General features: G+C 38.5%; 3 protein-coding genes across 13 annotated transcripts in view; 1 reads left to right on the forward strand and 2 right to left on the reverse strand.

Annotated features, from left to right (window-relative positions):
• Positions 1–13,447, reverse strand: part of L2HGDH (L-2-hydroxyglutarate dehydrogenase) — a 51,634-nt gene extending 38,187 nt beyond the window's left edge. For 2 of the 5 annotated variants that reach the window (XM_022570612.3, XM_022570610.3), the window contains exons 1-4: positions 12,805–13,441; positions 6,177–6,292; positions 5,344–5,495; positions 20–151 (exon numbers count right to left, since the gene is read on the reverse strand). In XM_022570612.3, the coding sequence (XP_022426320.3) occupies positions 20–151; positions 5,344–5,495; positions 6,177–6,292; positions 12,805–13,253 (849 nt within the window). In that variant the 5' untranslated portion in view covers positions 13,254–13,441. Of the gene's footprint in view, positions 1–19; positions 152–5,343; positions 5,496–6,176; positions 6,293–12,804 lie in introns of all 5 variants that reach the window. The other 3 variants (XM_022570613.3, XM_089906138.1, XM_089906139.1) reach the window with 3 other exon arrangements.
• On the forward strand, positions 13,070–26,205 carry DMAC2L (distal membrane arm assembly component 2 like). Of its 5 annotated transcripts, none has more exons than XM_022570620.2 (5): positions 13,070–13,178; positions 18,827–18,938; positions 20,229–20,437; positions 21,032–21,200; positions 22,975–26,205. In XM_022570620.2, the coding sequence occupies exons 2-5, from the start codon at positions 18,832–18,834 to the stop codon at positions 23,087–23,089; spliced, it is 600 nt and encodes a 199-aa protein (XP_022426328.1). In that variant the 5' UTR covers positions 13,070–13,178; positions 18,827–18,831; the 3' UTR covers positions 23,090–26,205. The 5 variants fall into 5 exon arrangements, with proteins under 5 accessions (XP_022426328.1, XP_022426327.1, XP_089762295.1 ...); XM_022570619.2 differs by having other exon boundaries at positions 13,071–13,178; positions 21,029–21,200; XM_089906169.1 differs by lacking the exon at positions 13,070–13,178 and adding an exon at positions 13,189–13,351 and having other exon boundaries at positions 21,029–21,200.
• The window catches only part of CDKL1 (cyclin dependent kinase like 1), a 69,101-nt gene continuing 65,460 nt past the window's right edge, over positions 23,671–27,311 (reverse strand). For 2 of the 3 annotated variants that reach the window (XM_089906166.1, XM_022570615.3), the window contains one exon: positions 23,671–26,354. In XM_089906166.1, the coding sequence (XP_089762292.1) occupies positions 26,247–26,354 (108 nt within the window). In that variant the 3' untranslated portion in view covers positions 23,671–26,246. The remainder of the gene's footprint in view (positions 26,355–27,311) is intronic. The other variant, XM_030763418.2, reaches the window with a different exon arrangement.

The raw sequence follows: 27,311 nt of genomic DNA on the forward strand, positions 1-27,311 counted from the left end.
GGGTTAGTGAATCACTTACCCTACAATATGGCTCCTTCTTTTTTATGTCCTCTTGCTGGATCAGCCTCAGGTCCTGGACACCATTCTGCAGGCCTCTCTCATACAGGGCCTTAAGTCTGGGAATTTCTTCTTGTTCAACAGCTACTATAAGCTTAAAAAGAAAAAAGATAAAGAACATGAATAGAGTTAAATATATCATCAGCTATGATAGATAAAATCAACAGAAAATCATAAATTAGTGTATGATTCAAATTGGGTTGATTTTTTTAAACTGTTTTTGCTTCATGTATCTACTTCTCCCTTTCTTCATGACTTCACTTTCTTCCTCCACCAAAAAATTTGTCTTAAGACTGCATTAAAACAAAGGTGAGATGTAGCCTCAATTGTCGCATCTGCTATGACAGTTGCTACATGCACCTTGGCCAGAAGTATCGCCATCACTCCCTCAATCCCAGAGGGGAAAGAAGCACAGGTTGCTTAGTCTTTACATTAAAAACCAAACAAAAAACAAAAGCGAAACAAAACTAAACAAAAACCAGTACATCAGAAAGACAGGCAATATTCAGTATAATGGAATATCGCTAAGAGAAAACTATTTTATTTTTTTGGAATAAAGTACATTTCAAAGTATTTACTAATGCATTCTGTTGCAGAGGAGAAAAACAGAAAATTCATCAAGACTCTTTTTCTGTTTATTTCTGGGCAAAGTATCTGTTTGAGGTAGTTTCTTACTTAACAGCTACCAGCAAAGGAAAGCACAGATGATATTCACAAGTACATCAGAATTCAAAAATCACTATTTCATAGCAAGGAGTCAACTGAACTCCATAAAGTAATACTTTTAATCAAGGTGTAAAGGTTATTTAAATCAACAAATAATTAACCTTAAAAATATACGTGGAATCATAGGGAACTATCAAGAAAGTGAAAAGATAACCCACTGAATGGGAGAAAATACTTGTAAATCATTATCACTGATAAGGCTCTAATATGCAGAATATATAAAGAACTCTTTAGAAACTCTGTACAAACTTCCAAATATAAAATAAACAAGTCATAGGGATGTAATGTACAGCATGGTGACTATAGTTAATAATTGTGTATTGCATATTTGAAAGTTGCTAAGAAAATAGATCTTAAAAGTCCTCATCACAAGAAAAAAAATAGTTTTTCTTACTGTGAATGGTGACAGATGTTAACTAGACTTATGGTGGTGATCATTTCACAATACATACACATGAAACTAATAATAAATAATATTATATGTTAATCATACCTCAATTTAAAGAAATAAAAGGACTTCAAACTTGAAAAAAAAAAAAAAGAAGTTGGGGAGGGGCAGACACTCAGAGGCACAAATCAGTGACTGAACCAGGAAAACTCTGAAATCAGGTCATTAAGTCACATTGACACCGTTGTGGCCTGGAAGCAGCAATCTGTAAATTAACACCTGGAGCTGAGCTGAGATGGATTAGAAGCAATGATGTGATTTGATGTGAAGAGGGAATATGAAGTAGTGTTCAAGGCTCCAGAAGGAAGTAGGGGTTACAGAGCTCAAGATCATCCTATGGGTAGGCATGGGGCATGGTATGTTTCTCAATGGTGGATGTTATGGATGTTGTCTGGTTCCTTTGGCTTAAAGGATTTAAAAAAAAAACAAAAAGAACCCTCATAACTCAACCATAAAAACTGTAAATACAGTTTTATATCTTGCTTTTTTTACTTAACACTATATCAGGACCATTTTCCCACATCATTAAAAAAAAATATTCATAGCATCTTTAATGGTGACAATGAACTTTTATTCTTAAAAATTACATGAAGAAGAGTTATAAGGAAATATTATGAACAGCTGTATGCAACAAATTAGATAATCTATATGAAATGGGAAAATTCTTAAAAAGACACAAACTTCTGAAACTGACTCAAGGAGAAAAAGAGTATCTGAATAGACCCATAACAAGAAATGGAATTAGTAACTGTAAAGGCTCAGGCCTCATGAATGCTACCAAATGTTTAAAGAAGAATTAATACCAATTCTTCATAAACTCTTCCAAAAAACAGAAGAGAAGGGAACACTTCCTAATTCTATAAGGCCAGTTAACACTCAAACGAGACACAGATATCAAAAGAAAACAAACCTGCATATCAATATCCCTTATGAGTATTGATATAAAAATTCTGAACAAAATACTAGTATATTGAGTGCAGCGACATATAAAAAGGATTATATACCATGACCAGGTGGGATTCATTGCATGAATGCAAGATCTATTTAACATCCAAAAGTCAATTAATGTAATAAATTCATATTAATAGAATAAAGGACAAAACCACATGACTGCCTCAAGAGACATAGAAAAGGCATTTGAGAAAATACAACACCTATTCATGATTAAAATCAACAAACTGCAGGTAAAAAGGAACTTCCTCAGTCTGATAAAGGGCATCCACAAAAAACCCACAGCTATCATTATACTTAATAGTGAAAGACTGAATACTTTCTCCCTAAAATCAAGAACAACACAAAGATACCCACTTTCACTACTTTTATTCAACATTGTATTAGAGATTCTACCCAGGTAAATTAGGCAAGAAAAAAAGTAAAACTATCTTATTTGCAGATGACATGATCCTGCATATAGAAAATCCTAAGGAATCCACACACACACACACACGAAAAACTATTAGACTAAAAAACGAGTTCACCAAAGTTGAAGGATAAAGATCGATACACAAAAATCAATCATATTCTATACATTAGTAATGAATAAACCAAACTGAAATTAAGAAAACAATTCCCCTCACAAAAGCATCAGAAAGAATAAAATATCAAGGAATAAAATTACAAAAGAAGTGCAAGACCTGTAAAATGAAAAATGTTTTAAAATTGTTGAAAGAAATTAAAGAAGATCTAAATAAGCAGGAAGACATCCCAAGTTCATGGTTTGCAAAATTTAATATTGTTAAGATGGCAATACTCCCCAAACTGATCTATAGATTCAATATAATCGCTCGCTAACAAAAATCCCAGCTGCCTTTTTTGGAGAAACTGACAAACTGACCCTAAAATTCATATGGAAATGCAAGGGACCCAGAACAGCCAAAACACTCTTGAAAAACAACAAAGTTGGAGGACTCACACTTACTGATTTCAAAAAATAAAGAGCTACAGTAAACAAGATAGTGTGGTACTGGCATAACGATAGACACACATCAATGGAATGGAATTGAGAATCCTAAACAAACCTTCTTACACTTATGCTCAACTGATTTTTGATACAGGTGCCAAAACAATGTACAAAGAATAGTTTTTTCAACAAATGGTGCTGAGACAACTGGATATCCACATGCAAAAGAATGAAGTTGGAACTCTTCCTCACACCATATACCAAAATTAATTAAAAAGTGAACCTAGGGCTTCCTTGGTGGCGCAGTGGTTGAGAGTCCACCTGCCGATGCAGGGGACACGGGTTCGTGCCCCGGTCCGGGAGGATCCCACATGCCGTGGAGCGGCTGGGCCCGTGAGCCATGGCCGCTGAGCCTGCGCGTCCGGAGCCTGTGCTCCGCAACAGGAGAGGCCACAACAGTGAGAGGCCCGCATACTGCAAAAAAAAAAAAAAAGTGAACCTACGCTGGAGGAATACGTGTAGGGATAGAAGCTCTGCTTCTTGTGGTGGGGTCTGGTGAAGGGGCAGTAGGCCATCTGAAAAGGTGGTAAGAAGCACCTGAAGCAGCCCAAGAAGCAGGCCAAGAAGTTGGATGAGGATGATAAGGCATTCAAGCAGAAACAAAAAGAGAAGCAAAAGAAACTTGAGGCTGCAAGGAAGGCCCTCCTGGGGACAGTTGGAATTAAGAAATCTGTCAAAAAGTAAGCTGTTCCTTGTGCCAGAGGCAATGGTGATCCTTAATTCCATTCCTGTTTAAATAACTGGATTCCCTGCCATAACATCTGTTGCCACCTATAGTTAGAATGAAGTGCTGTCTTGAAACCTGCTATAAATTTAAGAACAAACTTTTGTTAAAGTCTAAAAAAATGAAATCATACAGTGGTTCATCTTCTCTTTAGTTCTTCTCATTCGGCCATTTCTACCTTAGCTGTGAGGTCAGAGTAAACCCAGCCCAGAATCCTGCCAAAGTCTGTTCTTCAGTCTTTGTTCTAGCTCCAATTCTATAACACTCAGAATTAAACCAACTCATTTGGGGGAAAAAAACTATCACAGATCTAAACATCAGAGCTAAGGTTTTGACATTAGAAGAAAATGTAGGAGCACTTTTTCATGATCTAAAGTTAGGCAATGATTTCTTAGATATGACACTAAAAGTATAAGCAATAAAAGAAAAGAAAAGATAAACTAGACTTCATCAAAATTGAAAGTTTCTGTGCTTCAAAGGATACCATCAAGAAGTAAAAAAGAAAATCTACAGAATGGGAGAAAATATTTAGTAATATTTAAAATATCATCATTACTATTGCTATTATTTTATTTAAAAATATATATATTTTAATATTTTAGTAGTATTTTAGTAAATATCATATAGCTGATAAGGGATATTTATATATCCAGAATATATAAATAACACATACAAATCAACAATAAAAAGACAAAGAACTCAATTTTAAAATGAGCAAAAGATTTGAATAGATATTTCTCCAAAGAAGATAAATGAATGGCCAATAAGTATATGAAAAGATGCTTAACATCATTAATTACTATGTTTAATTACATAAAAACCACAATGATATAGCACTTCACATCCTCTAGGATAGCTAAAATGAAACAGACAATAACAGGTGTTCATGAGGATGTGAGGATATTGGAATCCTCGTTAACTGCTGATGGGGATGTAAAATAGTACAGCACTTTGGAAAACAGTTTCACACTTCCTCAAAATGTTAAACATGTAGTTACCATATGACCCAGCAACTCCACTCATAGGTATATACCTGACAGAAATGAAAACATAGGTCCATACAAAAACTTGTACCTAAATGTCCATAGCAGCATTATTCATAGTAGCCAAAAAGTGGAAACAACCCAAATGTCCATCAACTGATAACTGGATAAACAAAATGTGGTATACCAATACAATGGGGTATAAGGAGGAATGAAGTACTGATTCATGCCACAAGACGAACGAACCTTGAAAACACTATGCCAAGTGAAAGAAGCCAATCACAAAAGACAACATATTGTATGATCCCATTTATATGAAACATCTAGATTTTGCAAATTACATGGATACAGAGAAAGAAAAGCCAGGCATTTTTTAAATCAACATTTAAGATTACTAAGTAAATGCTATTTATAAATAAGTCAAGGCCCTAGTAAAATGCCATACCTTGCCACATTGCTTGTAGGAAATTCCCTTTTGGTTACAGTACTCATAGATGAGGGCTGCGCCTTGTACACATAACTTAGCTTTCAGGGATTCAGGTTTATAATAAATTCCACTATGTATGACACCACTGTTATGTCCAGTCTGATGAATAGCTATGGAACAAGAGAAACAGGTGAAGAGAAACTACATGACTCATTCAAAACTTAAGAAGTGGGGGAATACACTTACAGTTGAAGCTATTAGAGACCACTATTTAAAATTCTGTCTGAGTTTGTTCTTATAGTCAGAGCACTTCTAGCATCCCGTAGCAGCCAACCATGGTGTCTGTGTCACATCCCTCCAGCCCATCTCTGACTTCCACTACAACTTTGGTGCACAAACCGCCCCCCTCACCACCAGCAAACCACTTCAAGGGTCCACTACAGCTCTCTGCCTTCTGCTCCAGGGCCTTTTCTAATATTTGGGGGCACAGGGACTCAACGCCCTATGGACAATCCTCAACCAAAGGGACAGAAGCTGATGGATAAATGAGCACAATCCTGGGAAACATTAGGTAGCTCCTCGGGGGTCTCAGTGGAATTAAGCTCACAGCTGCAACCTAAATAACGCACCCTCACAAAGTTTTTCCTCCTTCCCTGTTTACTCTCCCCACCTCCTCACTCCTGCCTCCTCGAATAACCTTGAAAAAAATCACCTACACCCAAATCCTAGTCCTAGGCTCTGCTTTCTAAAGAACCCAAACTGGGACACTAACATCGACATTCAGCATGAAAGATGTAGAACTGACAAAATGAGCAGGTGCTCAGGTTAAGCAACACTGAGAACATACATACCTAAATCTTTCTCCTTTTCCAGAACACCAATGGAAAGAGCTGGATGTCGCAGGATGAGTGCTCTGGCAGAGGCAAGCCCCACAATTCCGCCACCAATAATGACTACATCAAATGAGCTTTAAGAGAAAGCCACCTTTAAAGTAATGCATGTTTACAATAGACTTTATCAAACTTGACAGTTTCATCATCAACTGACAAAGTATTAATTAGTAATCATTAAAATCAAATGTTTATTGGGCTTTGTGACATTTGGCTTTATACTAACAAAGAAACCTTTAAAAGTCACATGCATGTATAATCAGCTACAGCCAGCAGGCAGAGTGGCTAGTTGCCCAAGCTGCTCTAAGTCTCTGTAATACTCTGCCCAACCTGGCTACATCAGTGGTTACTCTGTTAACTATCACACTCTCTCCTCTACCATCTATTCGTTAAAAATTCAGGTGCAATATGCTTGAGGATAAGTTAACATTAAGTCTTTAACACCTAGTGTACAAAAATTTATAATTTTTTATTCTGCTGAGAAGGAAACAGTCAGTGAGAACATCACACTTAAGGAAATAAGTGGTCCAGAAACAGGCTCAGAACCAGTTTTAGCCATAACTCTGATTATATAATCATTTAAAAAATTAGAAAGGGTATGTATAGTCTATCTAAATCTAAAATGAGAAGCTTAAAAGATTACCGTAAGCACTGATCTCATGGTCAACAAATCTAGGTTTTACAGGAACGTGACCTATCTTGCTTCTTCACCCCATTTATTTTTTTTTCACCCCCTCCTGCATTATATTATTTCGATCTAAATCTTAAACATGATCTGTAAATATTTCAATATGTTATTTCTAAAATGGCTCTTTAAAAACACACACACAGGGCTTCCCTGGTGGCGCAGTGGTTGAGAGTCCGCCTGCCGATGCGGGGGACACGAGTTCGTACCCCGGTCCAGGAAGATCCCACATGCCGTGGAGCGGCTGGGCCCGTGAGCCATGGCCGCTGAGCCTGCGCGTCCGGAGCCTGTGCTCCGCAACGGGAGAGACCGCAACAGTGAGAGGCCCGCGTAACGCAAAAAAAAAACAAAACAAAAAAACACACACACACAATGTCATTATTCTAACCAAAAAGTTCAGTTTTTAAATATCATCAAATATTCACAATAAAACTTTTAGAAGAAAACATAGGAGAAAATCTTTGGTATCTAGGGCTACTTGAAGAGTTCACACCAAAACCATGACCCATAAAAGAAAAAAAAATGATAAACTGGACTTCATCAAAATTAAAAACTTTTGCTCTGCAAAAGACTCTGTTAAGAGGATAAGAAGACAATGAACAAACTGGGAGAAAACACTTGCAAACCATATGTCTGACAAAGGACACATTTCTCAAATATATATTAAGAACTCTAAAACAAGTCAAGACTTCGCTGGTGGCTCAGTGGTTAAGAATCCACCTGCTAATGCAGGGGCTATGGGTTCGAGCCCTGGTCCGGGAAGATCCCACATGCTGCAGAGCAACTAAAGCTGTGCACCACAACTACTGAGCCTGCACTCTAGAGCCCGCGAGCCACAACTACTGAGCCCGCGTGCGACAACTACTGAAGCCCGCATGCCTAGAGCCCGTGCTCTGCAACAAGAGAAGCCACTGCAATGAGAAGCCCGCACACCACAATGAAGAGTAGGCCCTGCTCTCTGCAACTAGAGAAAGCCCGCGCACAGCAACAAAGACCCAACGCAGCCATAAATAAATAAATAAATAAATTTATTAAAAGAAACAAGTCATTTAGAGAATAGGCAAAAGATATGAACAAACATTTCATCAAAGAGGGCAGATATATAGATGTCAAAGAAGTACATGAAAATATGTTCAATGCCTTTAGTCATCAGGAAAATGCAAACTAAAACTACAATGAGACATCACTACACCCCTATCACAATGGCTTTTTTTTTTAAAAAATGATAACAACAAACGCTGGTGAGGATGAGAGGAACTGGATCAACTCACACGTTACCGGTAGGAATGTAAAATAGTACAGCCACTCTGGAAAAACAGTATGGCAGTTTCTTAAAAAACTAAACATGTGCTTACTACATGTCTTAGCAACTGCACTCTTTGGCATTTATCCCAGAGAAATGAAAACTTACGTTCCTACAAAAATCTGTACATAAGTGTTCATAGCAGCTTTATTCATAATAGCCAAAAACTGAAACAGCCCAGATACCATTCAACTGGGGAGTGGTTAAACAAACTGCAATACATCCATATCATAGACTGCTACTCAACAATTAAATGGAACCCACTATCAACACAGGCAACACCTTAGATAGATCACAAGGACATTATGCTGCATGAAAAAAGCCAATCTCAAAGGGTTACATACTGTGTGATTCCACTTATATAACATTTTCAAAATGACAAAATTATAGAGCTGAAAAATAGATTCATGGTTGCCAAAGGTTAGAAAGGGTGGAGAAATGGGATGTGAATATAAAGGGGTAGGTAACACAATCTCTGTATTGATGGAACATTTCTGTTTCTTAATTGTGGTGGCAGTTACACAAATTAACACATGCAGTTAAATTGCATAGTAACACACACAAAAATGAGTGCATGTAATAGCAAACGAAATCATAAACAAAATGAAAAGACAATCCACAGAATGGGAGAAAATATTTGTAAATGATGCAACCAACAAGGGATTAGTCTCCAAAATTTACAAACAGCTCACGTGACTCAATATCAAAAAAACAAACAACTCAATCAAAAATTGGGCAGAAGAGCTAAATAGACATTTCTCCAAAGGAGACATACAGATGGCCAACAGGCACAAGAAAAGATGCTCAACATCGCTAATTATTAGAGAAATGCAAATCAAAACTACAATGAGATATCACCTCACACCAGTCAGAATGGGCATCCTCAAAAAATCTACAAACAATAACTGCTGGAGAGGGTGTGGAGAAGAGGGAACCTTCTTGCACTGTTCGTGGGAATATAATTTGGTACAGCCACTATGGAGAACAGTGTGGAGGTTCCTTGAAAAACTAAAATAGAACTACCATATAACCCAGCAATCCCACTACTGGGCATGTATCCGGAGAAAAACATGGTTCAAAAGAATACATGCACCCCAATGTTCATTGCAGCGCTGTTTACAATAGCGAGACATGGAAGCAACCTAAATGTCCATCGACAGATGAATGGATAAAGATGTGGTACATATATAAAATGAAATACTACTCAGCCATTAAGAAGAATGAAATAATGTCATCTGCAGCAACATGGATGGACCTGGAGATTATCATACTAAGTGAAGTAAATCAGACAGAGAAAGACAAATATCATATGATATTGCTTATATACAGAATCTAAAAGAATGATACAAATGAACTTATTTACAAAGTAGAAACAGACTCACAGACTTAGAGAACAAACTTATGGTTACCAGGGGGCAGGGTCGGGGGAGGGAGGGAGTTTGGAATTGACATGTACACACCGCTACATTTAAAACAGATAACCAACAAGGACCTTCTGTATAGTACCGGGAACATTGCTTAATATTCTGTAATAAGCTAAATGGGAAAAGAATTTGAAAAAGAATAGATACATGTATATGTATAACTGAATCACTTTGCTGTACACCTGAAACTAACACAACATTGTTAGTCAACTATGCTCCAGTATAAAATATAAATTAAAAAAAACATGAATTCACTTGAAATCAGATTTCTAAATTGTGACACTGAAATCAAGAAGTCAATGGAGCATTATTTTCAAGGAGAAAAAAAGGACTCCTAACCTAGAGTTAAACTATCTCTTTTATTTTTTTTTTAATTTATTATTTAGTTTTTTTTTATTTTTGGCTGTCTTAGGTCTTCGTTGCTACACACGGGCCTTCTCTAGTTGCGTTGAGCGGGGGCTACCCTTTGTTGCGGTGTGCGGGCTTCTCATTGTCGTGGCTTCTCTTGTTGTGCAGCACGGGTTCTAGGCGTGTGGGCTTCAGTAGTTGTGGCACATGGGCTTAGCTGCTCCACGGCATGTGGGATCTTCCGTGCCAGGGCTCAAACCCATGTCCCCTGCATTGGCAGGTGGATTCTTAACCACTGCACCACCAGGGAAGCCCAAACTATCCCATTTAAATATGAGGATTCAATAAAGATATTCTTGGGTAAACAAGGCTACAGGAACTTTAACATGCAAGAGACACTCCTAAAAATACTCCTGGACCAAAAATTAATGAGTTAACAACTCAAGAAGTTAAATATAATAAAGAAAAACAAACATATATAAACATGTATATATAATATATAAAACATATATATAACAAAATATAATAAAGAAGAAAAATCTTTTATTTGAAAAGATTTATAATGTAGACAAACCTCTGGCAAGAGTAATGGGGGAAAAAGTGAGATGACACAAATAAATAAAACAGAATAATAAAGAAAAAATACGTAAAGACACAACAAGGATCTTAAACATAATCAAAGAGTATCATGGAGCTCTATATGCTAATAAATTTGATAACATAGATGAAACGGGGTGGGGGACTCCTCAGGCAAAATTACTGAGGCATAAAGAAATAGAAATTTTGAATCAATCACTATAAATTAAAATAGTCATCAAAAGCTTTCTACCTAAACACACACACACATACATTTTACCAGACTTTCAAGGAACGCATAATCTCTATCATCAAAGATATTCCAGAAAAATTTAAAGGGTTGAGAACTCCCTAACTCATTTTATGAAGCACATACAAACCAGGTTCCAAAACTGGATAAGAAGTACAAAGAAGCATCTTCTATACCAGTAAGATCCAACTGAAAGAATAAGATACTATTTACAATAGCAACAAAGCAATAAGGGAATCAAAGAATTAACCTAAGAAAAAAGAACTTCACAGAGAAAAATTTTAAACTCCATTAAATAACAAATGAGGGACTTCCCTGGTGGCGCAGTGGTTAATAATCCGCCTGCCAATGCAGGGGACACGGGTTCCAGCCCTGGTCCAGGAAGATCCCACATGCCGCGGAGCAACTAAGCCCGTGCACCACAACTACTGAAGCCCGCGGGCCTAGAGCCCGTGCTCCGCAACAAGAGAAGCCACCGCAATGAGAAGCCCGCGCACCACAACAAAGAGTAGCTCCTGCTCTCCGCACCTAGAGAAAGCCCCTGCGCAGCAATGAAGACCCAATGCAGCCAAAATATCAACAAATAAATAAACTTTAAGTAACAAATGAGTATGCATAAATGAAAAGATATGCCAAGTTCATGGATGGGAAAACTCAAAATTATAAAGAAGTAAATCTCCCCCAAATCTATCTACCTAATTTCAATAACATTTTCAAAATAATATTTTAAGATACTAAATGTTATATAGAATAAAGGTCTATAAGTAGTAAAGCAATTTAAAAAAAACAAACAAGTGCAAAACTTCTAAAACTGATGAAAATCTGAATAAGGCCGGTGGATTGTGCTAATGTCAATTTCCTGGTTTTGATACTGTTATTACAGTTATGTAAGGTGTTGCTGGGGTAAATTGGGTGAAGAAGGGTACATGAGAGCTCTCTGTTCTTTTGCAACTTCCTATGGATCTATAATCATTTCAAAATAAAAAGTATAAAAAGAAAAAATAAAAATAAAAAGTATAAACAAAACCTTCACTAACCTTACCTTTCTTCCCTTAAAAAAAGGTTCCCAAAAGAGCTGTCTACAAACTCCCACGATGAATCACAAATCCTATCCCACTCTAATCCCCCTCCAATCCACTAATACACAGCAGCCAGAATCAACTTCAGAAACATCAACATTTAATCACTTCTTTAAAACCCTTTAAAAGCCTCCCAGCGCTCTTAGAATAAAATTTCACGTGTATTTAAAAAAAAAACTGTGCTGCGATGTAGCCCCTCTCCGATGTCATTCCACACCATCTCTGCTCCGCTAAGCTCTAGTCACACTCATCTTGCCCACATTCTAGTTCCCGAAACAGCCAAGACCTTTCCAGCTTTGAAACCTTCGCATAAACCATTCCCTCTACAGAGAGCAGAGAAAAACAGTAGTGGCGAATGTGGTCTCCAAACTTCAAATCACAGGGCGCTGAATTCTGCAGGGTTTAATTAGCAACTAACTGAGCTGCTTCTCACAGGGGCAACTCTATGCAGCACGCGTGTGCCAGGAACTGATTGATATAAGACTGGTTTTAGATCTTCCAAGTAACATCAGGAAGGCCAGCGAATAAACAGCATATTTGATTGCTTACAGTGTGTTAGGTACTTTAATCCTCAAAACGACCACTTAACGCGAGAGACTAGGATCCTATTCACAACTGAGCTTTTAAGGAGCTTAACTAACCCGCCCAGAGTTGAATAGGAAGTGGTGGGGTTGTATTCAGAGCCAGAACTGTTCTTGACCTCTACTCAACACTGCCTTTCTTATTCTTTTCCTCTCGCCCACAAACCTACAGATGATCCAGGCAGGTAGCTCCTGGCATCATAGGTTGGAGCCCGGGATTCACAGGATCCCGACCCTCTCCCACGCCGAGGACAGGGAAGTAGCGCAGGGGCAGAGGTCCAGCACGAGGCACCTCTGAGAGAAGCAGCGCAGACCGCGGGGGGTCGGGCCAGCGGCTACTCACCTGGTGCTGGCTCTGCGGCCACCTTGGCACAACAGCCAGGGCTTCCCCGGCGCGGGCGTGCACGCCGCGGAGAAGCCCCCGGGAAACCCCCCGCGGGCCAGTCCGCAGACACTGCCTAGGTAACGTAGCGCTGGCACCATCGCCTGCGCCTCCTCCCCTGCCTCAAGCCCCAGGAGCCGGCCCTTGAGCCCTACACTGCCCAGGTCCAGGCGCTCTCTAGCCCCGCCCCCAGGCAGAGGCCAATGAGGGGCGCTCTTTCGCCCCACGTGAGAGCAGCCGCCAGTGGCCAATGGACTCGCGCGGCGGAGGGCGAAGGGCAAGCCGGCGCCGCCGTAGACGCTGAGGACGCTAGCTCGCTCCCTCCTTTTGACGCTGTGAGTAGAGGAGCTAGGCCCCGGGTGGGGCGGGTCTAGGGTGGTGGTTACCCTCTGCCCTTTCCCTTCTCCCATCGCTAGGCTGACTGAAAATCTGGCCCACCGAGTCGGGCGTCCTCGATCTTCACCGCCGAGCGGACTCGGGGCCGCGGAAGAAAGTCGGGATGATTATGGTGAAAACTGTCGTTTGGGCAAGCCCAGCGGCCTCCCTTCCTCCCGCCAGGCCCCGCCCCTCTCGACCCCGCCCCGCGTCACTCGAGGCTCCGTCCCTCTCAACCCCGCCCCCCTCAGCCCCGCCCCGCGTCACTCGAGGCTCCTTTCAGGGCACCGCGTTCTCCAACCCGGCTCCCACCCAGTGGAGTGGCCACTGGAGGGGCGTTCGCTGTCCAGCCCTAGCCCTCTCCGGACGGAGGCTCTGTCATGGCAACGCCTGATAGCCTGCAGTCTTCTGGACTTCCATATATGTGGCTCCTGACGTGCCATTCATTCATTTATTGGTCCTGTAAATATTGAGCACCTAAGTGAACCAGACGTCTCGGTCTCTGACATCATTTAGCAATCTATTTCCTTTTTTAAAAAATCCTGGACCGAGATATACTTTTAAATATGCTGTGCGGGCCTGGGAACAGCGACTCACCTGTGCAGGTCACTTCACCCCTGTTTATCTGTAAAATGAGGGAAGTGGACCATGTAATGTATGAAAAACCTGTGTTAAATTACGTGATCCTTTATCACCATGCCTGTTTAACTAACATTTGTTCTCTCTGCTTGATGGAAGTTTTTTAATTTCCTTATTCTTGCCTGTGTGAATTTGGCTCCAGTTATTAGTCGGGTAGCTTGGGGAAGTCACTTCACCTCTTTGCCTCAGACCCTTCTCTGTGAACTAGGAGTAATAGCAGGATCTCCTTCATGTGGATTACACGAGATAAGGCTCATCAGATGTTAGCACAGTGAAGTGCTCGATAAAATGATGGCTTTTATTATGTTTATATGGTTTTATCAGCTGGACAGTTGTACATATTTTCTTTATTTGCGAAAATAATGTGGAATGTTGCCTGCTTGTTCATCACAAATGAAAAAAATAAGAAATGGTTATTTTTTTAGTTCAACTTTTTAGTTTTAAGCTAATCGTAGATTCCCATGCAGTTGTAAGAAACAGTAGAGATCCTGTGTACCCTTTACCCAGTCTTCCCCAATGGTAACATCTCGTAAAAGGACAGAACAATAACTCAACCAGGAAATTGACATTGACACAGCCCATGGATCTTATTGAGATAACCGCAGTTTTACCTTTGTGCATGTATTTAGGTCTGTATAGTTTTTATCACATGTGTAGGTTTGGTTTGGTTTTGTTTGGCCGCGCCGTCAGGCTTTTGGGATCTTAGTGCCCCGACCAGGGATTGAACCCCAGCCCTTGTCAGTGAGAGCTCAGAGTCCTAACCACTGGACCACCAGGGAATTCCCCATGTGTAGATTCTTGTATCCACCACGGGCAAGCTACAGCACAGTTCCATCACCACCAGGATCCCTCGGTTGTCCTTTTATAACTACACTTCTCTCCTGCAGGGCACCCTCTTCCCTGTTCTAGTCTCCCTTTCTAAAATTTTGTCATGCCAAGAATGTTACATAAGCAGAATTATACAGTATGTAATTTTCTGGAATTAGCTTTTTCACTCAGCATAATCCCTTGAGATCCATCCAAATTGTTGCATGTATTGATAGTTCATTCTAATTGCTGAGAAGTATTTCATGGTATGGATGTACCACAGCATGTTTAACCATTCACCCATTGAAGGACATCTGAGTTACTTTTAGTTTTTAGCTATTTCAAATAAAGCTGCTATGAAAATTAGTGTACAGCTTTTTGTGCGAGCCTGTTTTTGTTTTTCTGGGATAAATGCCCAAGAGTCCAATTTCTGGGTCATATGATAAGCACATGTTTACTTTTGTAAGAAACTGCCAAACTGTTTTCCAAAGTGGCTGGACCATTTTACATTCCCACCAGCAGTGTTGAGTGATCCAGTTCAGTTCCTCTTCAGTGTCACCAACTTTTGGCACTATCACTATTTTTTATTTTAACCATTGCATGGGATGTTGTTGATTTGTTACTAGGTTGAGTACAGAATTATACAGTTCTAGGGTCTGTGGTCAGGCTTTCATGGGTCAGCCCAGAATAGTGACTTTTTTACTACTCTGTGATTTTGAGCACGTGCTTCTTAGTTTAGCAAAGTGAAAGAACTCAAAATACACATGCTCTTTTTGTAAAATTTTCTCTGCTTACCTTCTCCCCTAGGCTTGACTGTACATTAATTTGTTTCATTTAGATAATCTCACATCAAGAGCTCACCTTCCATTCATTCACCCTGTAATGTCTTTGGCTAGAGACATTTGTGTTCTAGCCACCACCCTCCTCAGCTAAGAATTCGTGTTCATCTTCCATCTAGGTCAGAACCTATGTGAAATTAGCTCAATGAGTGTCAAGCAATATTAGCCTAAGAGTGGCTTTTGGAAACTTTGCTTCTCATTCCTAAGCAATTGCTCTGCTGTTCTCTTTCACTAGACTCTAGACACCTCAGGAATAAGAATTGGCATCAATAACGGATGAATTTGCAGTGAAGTGGGGTTATAATTTGGGGAGTAAAAACGCCCCAGTTCTGACACCACCCACCCCTCTCTTCACACTTTTACTGCCCTCAAGAACGAGTTGGCTAGTTCAGTCTTTTTGACCACTAAAATAGCCAACGTTTTGAATAGCCCACCTAAGTAATTATGTCTCATATGTAAGAAAAGAACTTCCATTTTTTAAAAAAAACTTGTTTATATGCAAATTGGGGGACTCTCCATATCCTATTTTGAGTCACACATTAGAGGTCTGGTCTTCTCTAAGTCGTGAACATATAGCAACTTTTAGAAACATCTGTTACAAACTTATGGCTCTAAGCTGTGTTATGATAGTAAGAAGAATTTTTAAAACAATTTTAATTCCTAAATTATTTATCACAGCGGTAATTTAGTAGTGGTTATTTTTTAACTTGCATTTCACTTGTTTAATTTATTAAAGCTAAATTCATCAACTCACCACCAGAGGTCTCCTCTTTCCCTCTAGAAAGCATTCTCAGAGGTAGCTGCTTGAATTCATGTGAAATTCCTAATATCAATTAACAAAGTAGCAGTTGAGAATGCAAAAACCTACCAATTAGTTTTTTTAATTTATTGCTAAATAAAAACTTAATTTTAATGTTTAAATTATTTTAAATATAATATCTAATATTTTTAGAGATCATAAGCTGAAGTAAATTTGGTTTAATCTTTCCCTTAAGCAGAAATACAAGGTGGGCCAAAATGAATCAAGTGAAAGTACTTCAATTTTCACAAACCTCTCTAATTTACCCACTTAAAGAGTTTCCTTGGTTTCTGCGTGAAAATGTATCACCCATTGAAGATTATTAATTGCCAAATATTTATTAAACTTGCATTAGGGAATGGTGCTGTGCTAGGTGCTAAGAAAAATGGAATGAGTAATATGTGATTCTTGTTCTTTCTTTTGCCCTTCATACTTTTCTTTTTTCTGTCTAACTGGAAACTCTTAATCATCCTTTGAGACCCATCTCAGAAGACACCGCTAGTATGAAGCCTATCCCTCACTCCCTTCTCTAAGCTCTCACAGAACTTGTCCATACCTCCATTAAGACATCGTGTTGCATGTTATTCATTTGTTTATATGTCATCTATACATATATGGTATATATACTACACATTCTATGAGGACAGGAACCATGTTTTTCTCGGTCTCTCTCCTGTGTTGTTTTGTTTTGCTTCTGTCTTGCCATTGAATCTCTTGCACTAAGTATAGCAGACATTCAATATTTATTGCATGAATGAATGGATGGATGGAGATGGCATTTGAGTAAGGTCTTGAGGTTGGGGAAGATTTCCATAGGATTCTGGGGGGCGGGGAGGGATGGTAAATGGAGGGAACAGCCTGAGTTGAAGCTGGAAAGCCCAGATTTGTAAATAAGGTTGGCAGCCAAAGGAGTTACTGAGATGGGCACAGGTGGAGAGAGATTTAACCAAAAGCTGGAAAGGGCTGAGAATGTGGGAGGAAGTAGCAGGGGGAGAAGTTTGCAGTAATGAAGGCAGAGTGATGATGGAGAAGGGATAAAGAGGCTAGTAGATGGCCCCAGGGTTCTGTCCTCAGACCTCAGCTCTCTTTGTTTTACAACCCAACATCCTTGGGCACTTCCTCAGCTCTAAGGTAGTTCCCACTCAGGCCTCTTTCTAGTCCTCTTCTTTTTCCTGAGTTCTAGAACCATCCAATGACTGAAGAAAGAGCCCTGGACTAATAAGAGAGAAAACTAGGTTCCAGTTTCAGCACTGCTAACAATTAACCATGAAACATTGGACAGGTCCCTTTAAACACATGCATTTATTAATACCCCACCTTGTTCCAGAAAGGATTTAGGGTGTCAGCAAGTTACTTATTATCAGGGCTTAAGTTTCCTCATCTCTAAATGACCCTCAATCTTGATGCTGCTGTCTGAGTAATATTCCTGAAGCATAGTTCTAACCATGCCAGTGCTCTGTGCTAAAATCTCAATGATTCCTAGCCACCTGCAGAAGACAAACTTTCTGGCTGATCACGGGAGACCCTTCCCGATGTGACTGTGTACATTGTCTCCCTCCTCTTCTCATGACCCCCATGTGCTGAGCCAACTGAACTACAACATGCCTTAAAGGTTCCTGCCTCAGCTTATCACCTGACCTACATTTTCCTGGCATCTTTGTCTATGGAAATCCTTGTGTGTCTTTAACTCTTTTTGAGGTCTTTTCCAGGTTCTATCATTTATTTTAACTACCTGGTAACTTGTTTTAGCTCACTCCACCCTGCATTAAATTGTCAGCTCCTCAAAGACAGAGACCATGTTTCATTTATCTTTGTTTTCTCCCCACCTGGCGCACGATCAGAGAAACTTGAATTGAGATAAATCAGGTTGAGACCCAATTCCAAAATCGCCTTCTCAACTCATAGTTATGGGTTTTTACAGCTGGAAATCATCTGAGCAAATCATCTCATTTTACAAATGAGAAAACCAAGGGTCAGAGAGGTGAAGTTACTTGCCCAGTCTTTCCCAGCTGCCCTGTACAGCTCTTGCTTTGCACTGTTCTGGGGACACTACTTGCAGCCTTGTGATAGGAAGATCTGTTTCCACGACTCCTCTCCTTTTCTGGACGTAAGTGTCTTAACCTTGACACATTGCTCCTTAGGTGATTTTAGTTTGTCATTTTGGTACTGGAAATGTAGATTGGGACTGGAGCTGGTTTCAGTAAATTTGTAGATGCACTGCCTGCATGGACACCAGGTGGCACCACTGCAGGCTGACTCCAATTGAGGAGTGAACAAGTAGAAAGAACAATGTCCAAGCTGGAAGGAACCATAGAGACCATTCAATTCAGCCTCTCATTTTTGCAGCAAAAGAAACCAAAAAACAGACAGGAGTAACTTGCTTAATAACTATTGAGTGGCAAGTGAGTCATCAGCTTTATCAGCACAAGAGCACTGACTCTGAAGTTGTAAAGTCAGTTGCTGTATGTATGGGACTCTGATTGCCAGCTGATGATCTAATATGAATACTGTTTTATGTGTCTAGATCAAATGATGCTGTTTGGAAAAATTTCCCAGCAGTTCTGTGGCTTAAAGAAACTCCCAAGGTCACGTGACTCCCGATACTTCTGGGGCTGGTTGAATGCAGTGTTTAATAAGTAAGTTTAACTAAAGTGAAGAAACGTGGGAATTGTTACAGCTTGATGAGTTCCCAGTAGCTAATTTGGTTATTTCTTGTGTTTCAAATGTTTTTTGTGTCGTGCGTGCAGTACGATCCTAACTTTCTTTTAAAGCAAATAAAACATACAAGCACTGAATAAAGATCAGAAAAATAGATTACAGAATATTAACTGTCTGGGTTACAGGACTTAAGTGATTCTTATTCATCCTTTCAATGCCTTTCAAGTTTTCTGAAATGAACATTTATTACTTTTGTAATCAGAAAAGCTCAGTAAATGTAATTTTAGAATATTTTATTCTATGGCTTCTTAAGGGATGTAGTTAACCTTTTGAATACTATCAAGGGAAATCAAGGTTTTAAAAAGTTGGTTGGGGGACTTCCCTGGTGGTGCAGTGGTTAAGAATCTGCCTGCTAATGAAGGGGACACGGGTTCGAGCCCTGGTCCGGGAAGATCCCACATGCCACGGAGCAACTAAGCCCGTGTGCCACAACTACTGAGCCTGCGTTCTAGAGCCCACAAGCCACAACTACTGAGCCCACATGCCACAACTACTGAAGCCCACACACCCAGAGCCTGTGCTCCACAACAAAGAGAAGCCACCTCAATGAGAAGCCTGCACACCACAATGAAGAGTAGCCCCCGCTCGCCGCAACTAGAGAAAGCCCGCATACAGTAACGAAGCCAAAAATAAATATATAAATAAATTTATTTTAAAAAATAAAATAAAATAAAAAGTTGGTGGCATGCTTAGAAATATCATTTTGAAACTGACGAAACTAACCTCCTTGTTGCTTAATATAGCATTAATACCACTAACTAGAGAAAAAGGCACATGTTAAAATTAATGAATATCACTTAATGACATTAATTTGAACAAAAGTTCAAAATTATTCCCTTTTTAATCTTTTGTCATTAATAAAAATGATAACCAAGTGTAGTCATTCATTCAAAACATAGATACTGAGTACCTCCTGGTGTGAAACTATTGTGCTACATACGAATCAATGAAGACTCAATGTCTGCCTGATAAACTCACATAAGAATAACATGCCTTGACAGAGTTCACTTGAAAACAAAAACAAAAGCAAAAAAGGTAGCAGGTAGAGCCATCGAGTGTTTTCTTTACATGGATTTCACTAATATATTATCTCCCTCCTCATCATGTGAAGTGAAAAGTGGTTGCTATTCTGTATTTACTTTGGTGAACACAGTTAAGAAGCTAGTGACTATAGTAAAAGCTACCTGCCTTTGTTCTCTTGCCAACAGAGTGGATCATGAACGCATCCGGGATGTTGGCCCTGACAGGGCAGCGTCCGAGTGGCTGCTGCGCTGTGGGGCTGTCGTGCGCTACCACGGCCAGGAGAGGTGGCAGAAGGACTACAACCACCTCCCAACAGGCCCTCTGGACAAATACAAGATTCAGGCAATTGATGCCACTGATTCTTGTATCATGAGCATTGGATTTGATCACATGGGTAACTCCCCTATCATTTGTTATGGGAAATGCAGGTGATTTGCAGTGACGTTTGGTTGCAGTTGACTCACTATTATAGTCATAGGTGTGTCCTTTTTGCCTTTTTCAGTCCAATCCAGCTTGTTTCTTCCTGCGTATGATATTTATTTTTAAATTAAATAGAGGTTACAAATACCTTCCTCTCCTTTCTCCCTGCACTAAGCTTGTCTCTACATGCCTTTATTCTGTGCTTTATTGACTTAAAACTCAAGGCCTTGTTTGTCAAATTATCTTTGTCAAACTTCTGTCATTGAGAAACGCTCACGATTGTAGAAATAATTAGATCCACACAGCTTCTGCTTGTGTGGGCATTTCTTTCCTCCAGTGCATTGGGCATCTGACTGCAGAACGGCCCTGTCCATCAGCACAACCTGTATAGTGAATACCTTGTATGGTTAATAGGGTGACTAATCATTACTGTTTTCCTGGGGCTAAGAGGTTTCCTAGGACTTAGGACTTTCAATCCTAAAACTAGAACAATTCTGGGCAAACTAGGATAGTTGATCATCTTAATGGTAAAGCAGGTTCTTAAACTGTACTATTTTTCCCCCAGAAGGCCTACAGCATGTTGAAAAAATAAGGCTGTGCAAGTGTCACTATATTGAGGATGACTGTTTGGAGAGACTTAGTCAACTTGGAAATTTACAAAAAAGCATGTTGGAAATGGAAATAATTTCATGTGGGAATGTCACAGACAAAGGTATCATTGCTTTGCATCATTTAAGGTAGGTGGTCATTGCCAAAATGGAAACTTGATAATGTTAAGGTGAATAATCGGAATTTAGAACAGTTGAGAGGTGGTCTCTTTTTTTTAATTCTGAAAAATATAATTTATGAAAATGACTTAACTGTCAGCTATAATATTTTAAAAGTTTAAATTATCACCCTTAATATGTTATGGTTGTATTGCATTTTTTAGGGAGCATCTTTTTAAAAAATTGACCTACATAAAGCACCTAGCAGGGTTCCTATTACAGAAAGCTTTCAATAAGCACTAGCTATTATACTTCCTCCCCATCCTTTAATTTCCCCTATGTTCTGCCAGTAACCTCAGCACCACAGAAGTCTGAGAAATCTTAAACATTAGAACCAAAAGTACTAGATTGTTTATCTCTTACATTAGTTGAGGCTTTAAAGCTTCACCTTTTAATACACACTTGGTTCCTTTAAGAACTTTCCCAATTTCTTTTCCTTCCTAGGTTAAGATTCATATTTTAAAAATTCAGTTTACCTAAACTAAGAACAAAAACATGAAACCGTTCACCCATTTCTCCCACTCCCCACCCTGTGCCTTTGGCAACCACCAATCTGTTCTATGTATCTATGAGCTTGCTTATTTATTTTTAGCTTCCACATATAAGACATCATACAATATTTGTTTTTCTCTGACTTATTTCACTAAGCATAATGCCCTCAAGGTCCATCCAAGTTGTTGCCAATGCAGAATTTCATTTTTTTATGGCTGAATACTACATCATTGTATACATACACCACATTTTCTTTACCTAATCCATCAATGGACGCTTAGGTTGTTTCTGTATCTTGACTATTATAAATAATGCTGCAATGAACATGGGGGTACAGATACCTTTTCGAGTTAGTGTTTTTGTTTTCTTCAGGTAAATACTGAAAAGTAGAATTGCTGGATCATATGGTAGTTCTGTTTTTAATTTTTTGAGGAACCTCCATGCTGTTTTACGTATGACTGCACCAATTTACAGTCCCACCAACAGTGCACAAGGACTCCCTTTTCTCTACATCCTCACCAACACTTATTTCTAGTCTTTTTGATAATGGCCATTTTAACAACAGTGTGAGGTGATATCTCATAGTGGTTTTGATTTGCATTTCCCTGATAATGATGTAGAGTATCTTTTCAGGTACCTGTTCTCCATCTGTATGTCTTCTTTGGAAAAATGTCTATTCAGATATTTTGCCCATTTAAAAAATTGGATTGTTTGGGGGTTTTCCTATTGAGTTGTATGAGTTCTTTATACATTTTGGATGTTAGTTCCTTATCAGATATATGATTTGCAAATATTTTCTCCCATTCAGTAGGTTGCCTTTTCATTTTGTTGATGGTTTCCTTTACTGTATATAAGATTTTCAATTTGATGTAGTCCCACTTGTTTATTTTTGCTTTAGTTGTTTTTGCTTTTAGTGTCAGATGCAAAAAATCATCACCATGAGTGATGTCATATTTTATATTTAACATACAAAGGAGTTCTATGCCATAATATACATAAAATATTTGGAATAATTCAGCAGCATTATTGATGTAATTCAGAACAACTAAACTGTCCAAGGTCTGGCTTAGTGCCTAGCATGAATTTCATTTAAAGTAGTACTCTAAGACTACCGTTCTAAAAGTCATTTTGAAAGTGTAGGATGATATGAACACATTCTGTGTGTAGCTTTTTTAAGTCAATAAAGCAAGTTTATTTTTAATGCTATGAGTAAAGGCCAAATTAAATTAACTTTAAAAAATTTCTCTTCCAGAAACCTCAAGTATTTGTTTTTAAGTGATCTTCCTGGCATAAAAGAAAAAGAAAAAATTGTCCAAGCCTTTAAAACATCACTGCCTTCTCTGGAACTAAAATTAGACTTGAAGTAAAATAGTAATATTCAGTAAGTGTCTTATTTCAATATAAAGTATCATGTGCAATTGTTGATCCTAAACAGCAACAAATATTACATAAACATCAACAGAACTATAAGAATGTTATACCACAACATTCTAGCAGAGTCCATCATGTAGAAAATAAACATTCAGATGTGATTCACTAAAGTTACTAAGTTAGAAGTGAGAATTTAGGTACATTAAATCATTTTAAGAAAAATGCAAACCAGGTACCATTTAAATTCTTATATATTCCTTATTTTATATCAATCCTATATAAATATCTCTTGATGTAGATACTTAAGAGTTCTTTAAAATGATTTAAATGTACAACACAGATATTCTTTATTTTTAACAGTAATTTGTTACATTTTACTTTAAAGTTTTTGAAGGATGTTACTATAAATATACAATTATGAAAAACTGAAAGCTAAATTTCAGATTCACTGATGGAGTCAATTATGCAAAGTAGTCAGAGGTTGCTGGGTCATTCATATTGCTTCCCAGGATTCGCATGCATTTGTCATGATCCTGCATTCCTGTGCTCTTTATACCATACATCCTTTCTCTGAATGAACAGTTTCTGGCTAATTTGTCTATTTTGTAGGTTTAGTCTAGTGTCTTATTAAAACTAGACATAAATACCTGGCTGGATTTAAATAGCTTTGCTGATTGCAATAGAACAGAGGAAACAATGATGAAGGCCAGCAGAGCTATACTTACTTTCTGCTTAAATTAAAAAACTGCTTCAAACAGAAAAATTTAACATGTCAGTTAGAAACTAATTTGTATTCCCTCATATATGTTGGAGAGTACTTCCCATGAGCTCAAGGGACATCATAAGAAGTATAAGCACTAAATTCACTTTACATCTAGAAAGCAGTGATAAAGAATATCATAAATAGGTATAAACAGATCTTTATTTTTATCTGCTTCAAATGGTCCTGATTCTATTATTGTTGGTTATACGCCAACTTGTTTGTGGATTTCTGTATGTTTGGTTTCAATATTAATCTGTTGAATATAACCTTGACTGGAGTTAATTTTAAAATAAACACTTTCTGTGATGCAGCATTAAAGTAGAAAAATGAATTTTAGTTGTGTTAGGGACCAGCTTATGTAGATAGCACATACCATAAATGATGTACTGTTTACTAACATAATCGCCACTGTCATTTTGAAAATCAGAAAATAGTAAATAAAAAAATGATAAGGATGTAGAACAGTCTCATGTGAAACAGTGGTGATTCCATGCTGAAGAAAAGATCACAGATATGGTTAAATTAAGTATAAGCATATATTTAATAGAACTCATTAGAAACAAATGACCACTTCTATCTCAGCCTTGTTTGATTACTATGGGATGAAGCAACTGACTGACCACAGGTTAGTCTGGAGCTACTTTTCTACTCTGAATGGTATTCCTTAAAACTACTGGATAAATTAGGGAGTTATAGTCATCTGCCTCGTCAGGTACACTGTTGGGGGTAAGGAAAAAAGGAAAAACACAAAATGTAAACTATTAGCAGAAGCTGGATGTCCTTCTTTGTCATTTGAATCAAGTCTACATAACAAGAATTAGATTATACTGTGACTAGTATTTAACCTGCTATCAGCTCTATGCAAGAAGCTACATACATTAGGAAGCCTCAGGATATCACTAAACTGGCTGGGGTAGCCAAAATTATTGAACAGATGCCAGAATTTGGTGGATTACTTAACAGTAAGTGAATAAGGTCAAATGCTCTCATGAAGAAAATTAACACAGCAGTAAACTGAGAATGCAGAAGAAAGGTTTTGAAGATACAGTAAAATACATCTTCAAAAACCATGGCTGAGGACTGCTAGGAAATAGCAGCACATCAATCAAAAACGGGGTTGAGCAATAAGAAGCAGACATCAGCTTCATATTGCCCTTGTGTCCAGGGGACAAGGATGAAAAAGCTTTTTGAATAGGAGCAATAGGCCACATCAAAGCTAGTTATATGTCGTCATTTTAAGTATCACTGTATCATTTTAAGTATCACAAAGCTAGGAATTCTCAATATCATTTTGGTCTATTTTCTTATTAGTTAACTTTTAGTTGTTAGGTTGGGATATACACACACATATATATGTGTGTGCACTATAGATATACACACATACACATACAGTGTAAAAAGATATTTCAGGGAAAACATCAGCTTATAACCTTATGTCTTTTATGACCCAAGTAAAAGCTCATAAGCAGTTTCTTCCAAAACCCAGATCACTATAGTCCTGCCAGTATCTCTGTCTCCAAGTCTGAGGCTGAGCTGGAGAGAATGAAGTACTAATTACTTTCAGGCTGGCAGGCCCAGTTCCTGTGAAGCCTGTGGATCTTGTTCTACCCCTGGGTCAGCTGCCAAGCTTCATGCCATTGTTTGCAAGGGGAATTGGGTGAACAAGTGTAGACGGATTATAGTAAATCCATCTTGCCTGCAAAAATGACTAAGATGCATCCTTTACTAAAGGTAAAGACCAAAGTATATGTAAGAAATGTCTATAAACATATCATTAAATATATAAGCATGTAAATTATAGTCTTTTATGATAATCCATATGATTTTAAATATTTTAAACATCTCATATATTCAAAAAAGTTTCAATATATAAAAATCAAGAGCTAGAGCAAGCAGGAAATGGAATTTTAAACATTTTGGTTTCAAGAACCTTAACTCTCCTTAAATACGATGAGAAAATCTGAAAAGGCAGGAGATAGGACTCAAAGCAACAGAGATCCAAGGAAACATATATGGGCATTCTGTAATCCATTTTTTCACATGTTGCATATGGTGCAATTGAAGCATAAATTTTTTTATCTCTAATTTTGCTGGAGGTATGGGCGAGTGCAGTAGATAGTTTATATTTGTCCATAAGCTCAGCTACTTAGATACAACAAAAATAAAAGTGAAAATCCAAAGAAGTTTTTCCTTTCTGTTCTGGACACCATCGTCAAGCATGGAATACTGCCTCTGGAATTTCCCTTCACGTCTTGCCAAGTGGCCTCCCCCAGTTATTTACTTATGTTTTCTCCTGATGTTTTTTTCAACATTGTGACTGCTTTCAATCAAATATATGTTTTACTCAAATTAATGATCAATTCTTTTTTTGTTATCCATCTCCAAGCTCTTTAAATGTTTGGAAAACGGTAGTTAAGTTTCTTGGTGTTATAGTAGTACTTCTTGTTATCCAAAGCTGGGAGGATGCTGCTGCTAGTCAGCTGAGGTAGGTACTGCAACTGAAAATATGAAACACAGAATTACGTTCAATGCCGTACACTTTTTTCATTATTGCTAACACATCCAAAAGAGGTAAACAAACAACTTTTCCAGCACAGAAATACATTTTCTGCACAGAATCCAGGATCTGAGAAAGGATAAAATGTTTAAATTTGGTCTCTGCTCAGGGGTGGAATTGAAGGATGTGGAGCTCACGCCCTCCCATAAATTTGGTCTCTGCTTTTTCTTTTCAATATTTATTTTATATTATAAAGCAAAACATGCACATTAAAGGAAATTTAGAGAATGTGAAAAAGAAGGGAAAATCTACATGTTAACATTACTGGAAAAAAACATAGATTCATGGGGGTTAAGAGCTTGCTGGGACCTTAGGGATCATTTAAGCCAATATCTTGTCTTGTAGTGAAGAAAACTGATGTCTGGAGCACTCAGGTGATTTGCCCACCTACTACCTTAGTTAAAAAGGCAAAACTGCTCTTTTCATGCTGCCAGAAAATGTTTGAATTTATCGTCAATGTCAAATGAAAGTAAGGGAATACATTTTTTTTTGTACAGTACTATATGGCCTTAGGTATCTGAAAAACAAGTACTTTTAAATCAAACAATTGGGACCCACAAGCAACACACAAATTAGTTGGGTTCCCCTAGTCTTTCAAGTAAAAATATTTCCATCAAGACCCTCTTTTTTTTTTTTAATTGGTGCCTATTTCAGTAGCATTTATGGGCAGGTGGCTCATCCTGAGGTTCTAGTCACAACTCTGCTACAAGTCTCACTTTCTGCCATTGACAATCCACTTTAAGTTTTTTTTTTTTTTTTTTTGGCTGCGTCGGGTCTGTTGCTGCGTGCGGGGGCTCCTCTTCGCTGTGGTGCACAGGCTTCTCATTGTGGTGGCTTCTCTTGTCGCAGAGCATGGGCTCTAGGCGCATGGGCTTCAGTAGTTGTGGCACAGGGGCTC

This window comes from Delphinapterus leucas, chromosome 2 (genome assembly GCF_059928025.1).
Source record: "Delphinapterus leucas isolate spDelLeu-1000000601 "Yukka" chromosome 2, BTC_Dleu_Yukka2, whole genome shotgun sequence".
Classification (NCBI taxonomy): Eukaryota; Metazoa; Chordata; class Mammalia; order Artiodactyla; family Monodontidae; genus Delphinapterus; species Delphinapterus leucas.

Coding starts and splice junctions, on each gene's coding strand:
- DMAC2L (XM_022570619.2), top strand. CDS start 18,832: ATGATGCTGTTTGGAAAAATTTCCCAGCAGTTCTGTGGCTTAAAGAAA. Junction 20,438..21,028: donor CATTGGATTTGATCACATGG/GTAACTCCCCTA, acceptor TTTTTCCCCCAG/AAGGCCTACAGCATGTTGAA. Junction 21,201..22,974: donor ATTGCTTTGCATCATTTAAG/GTAGGTGGTCAT, acceptor TTTCTCTTCCAG/AAACCTCAAGTATTTGTTTT.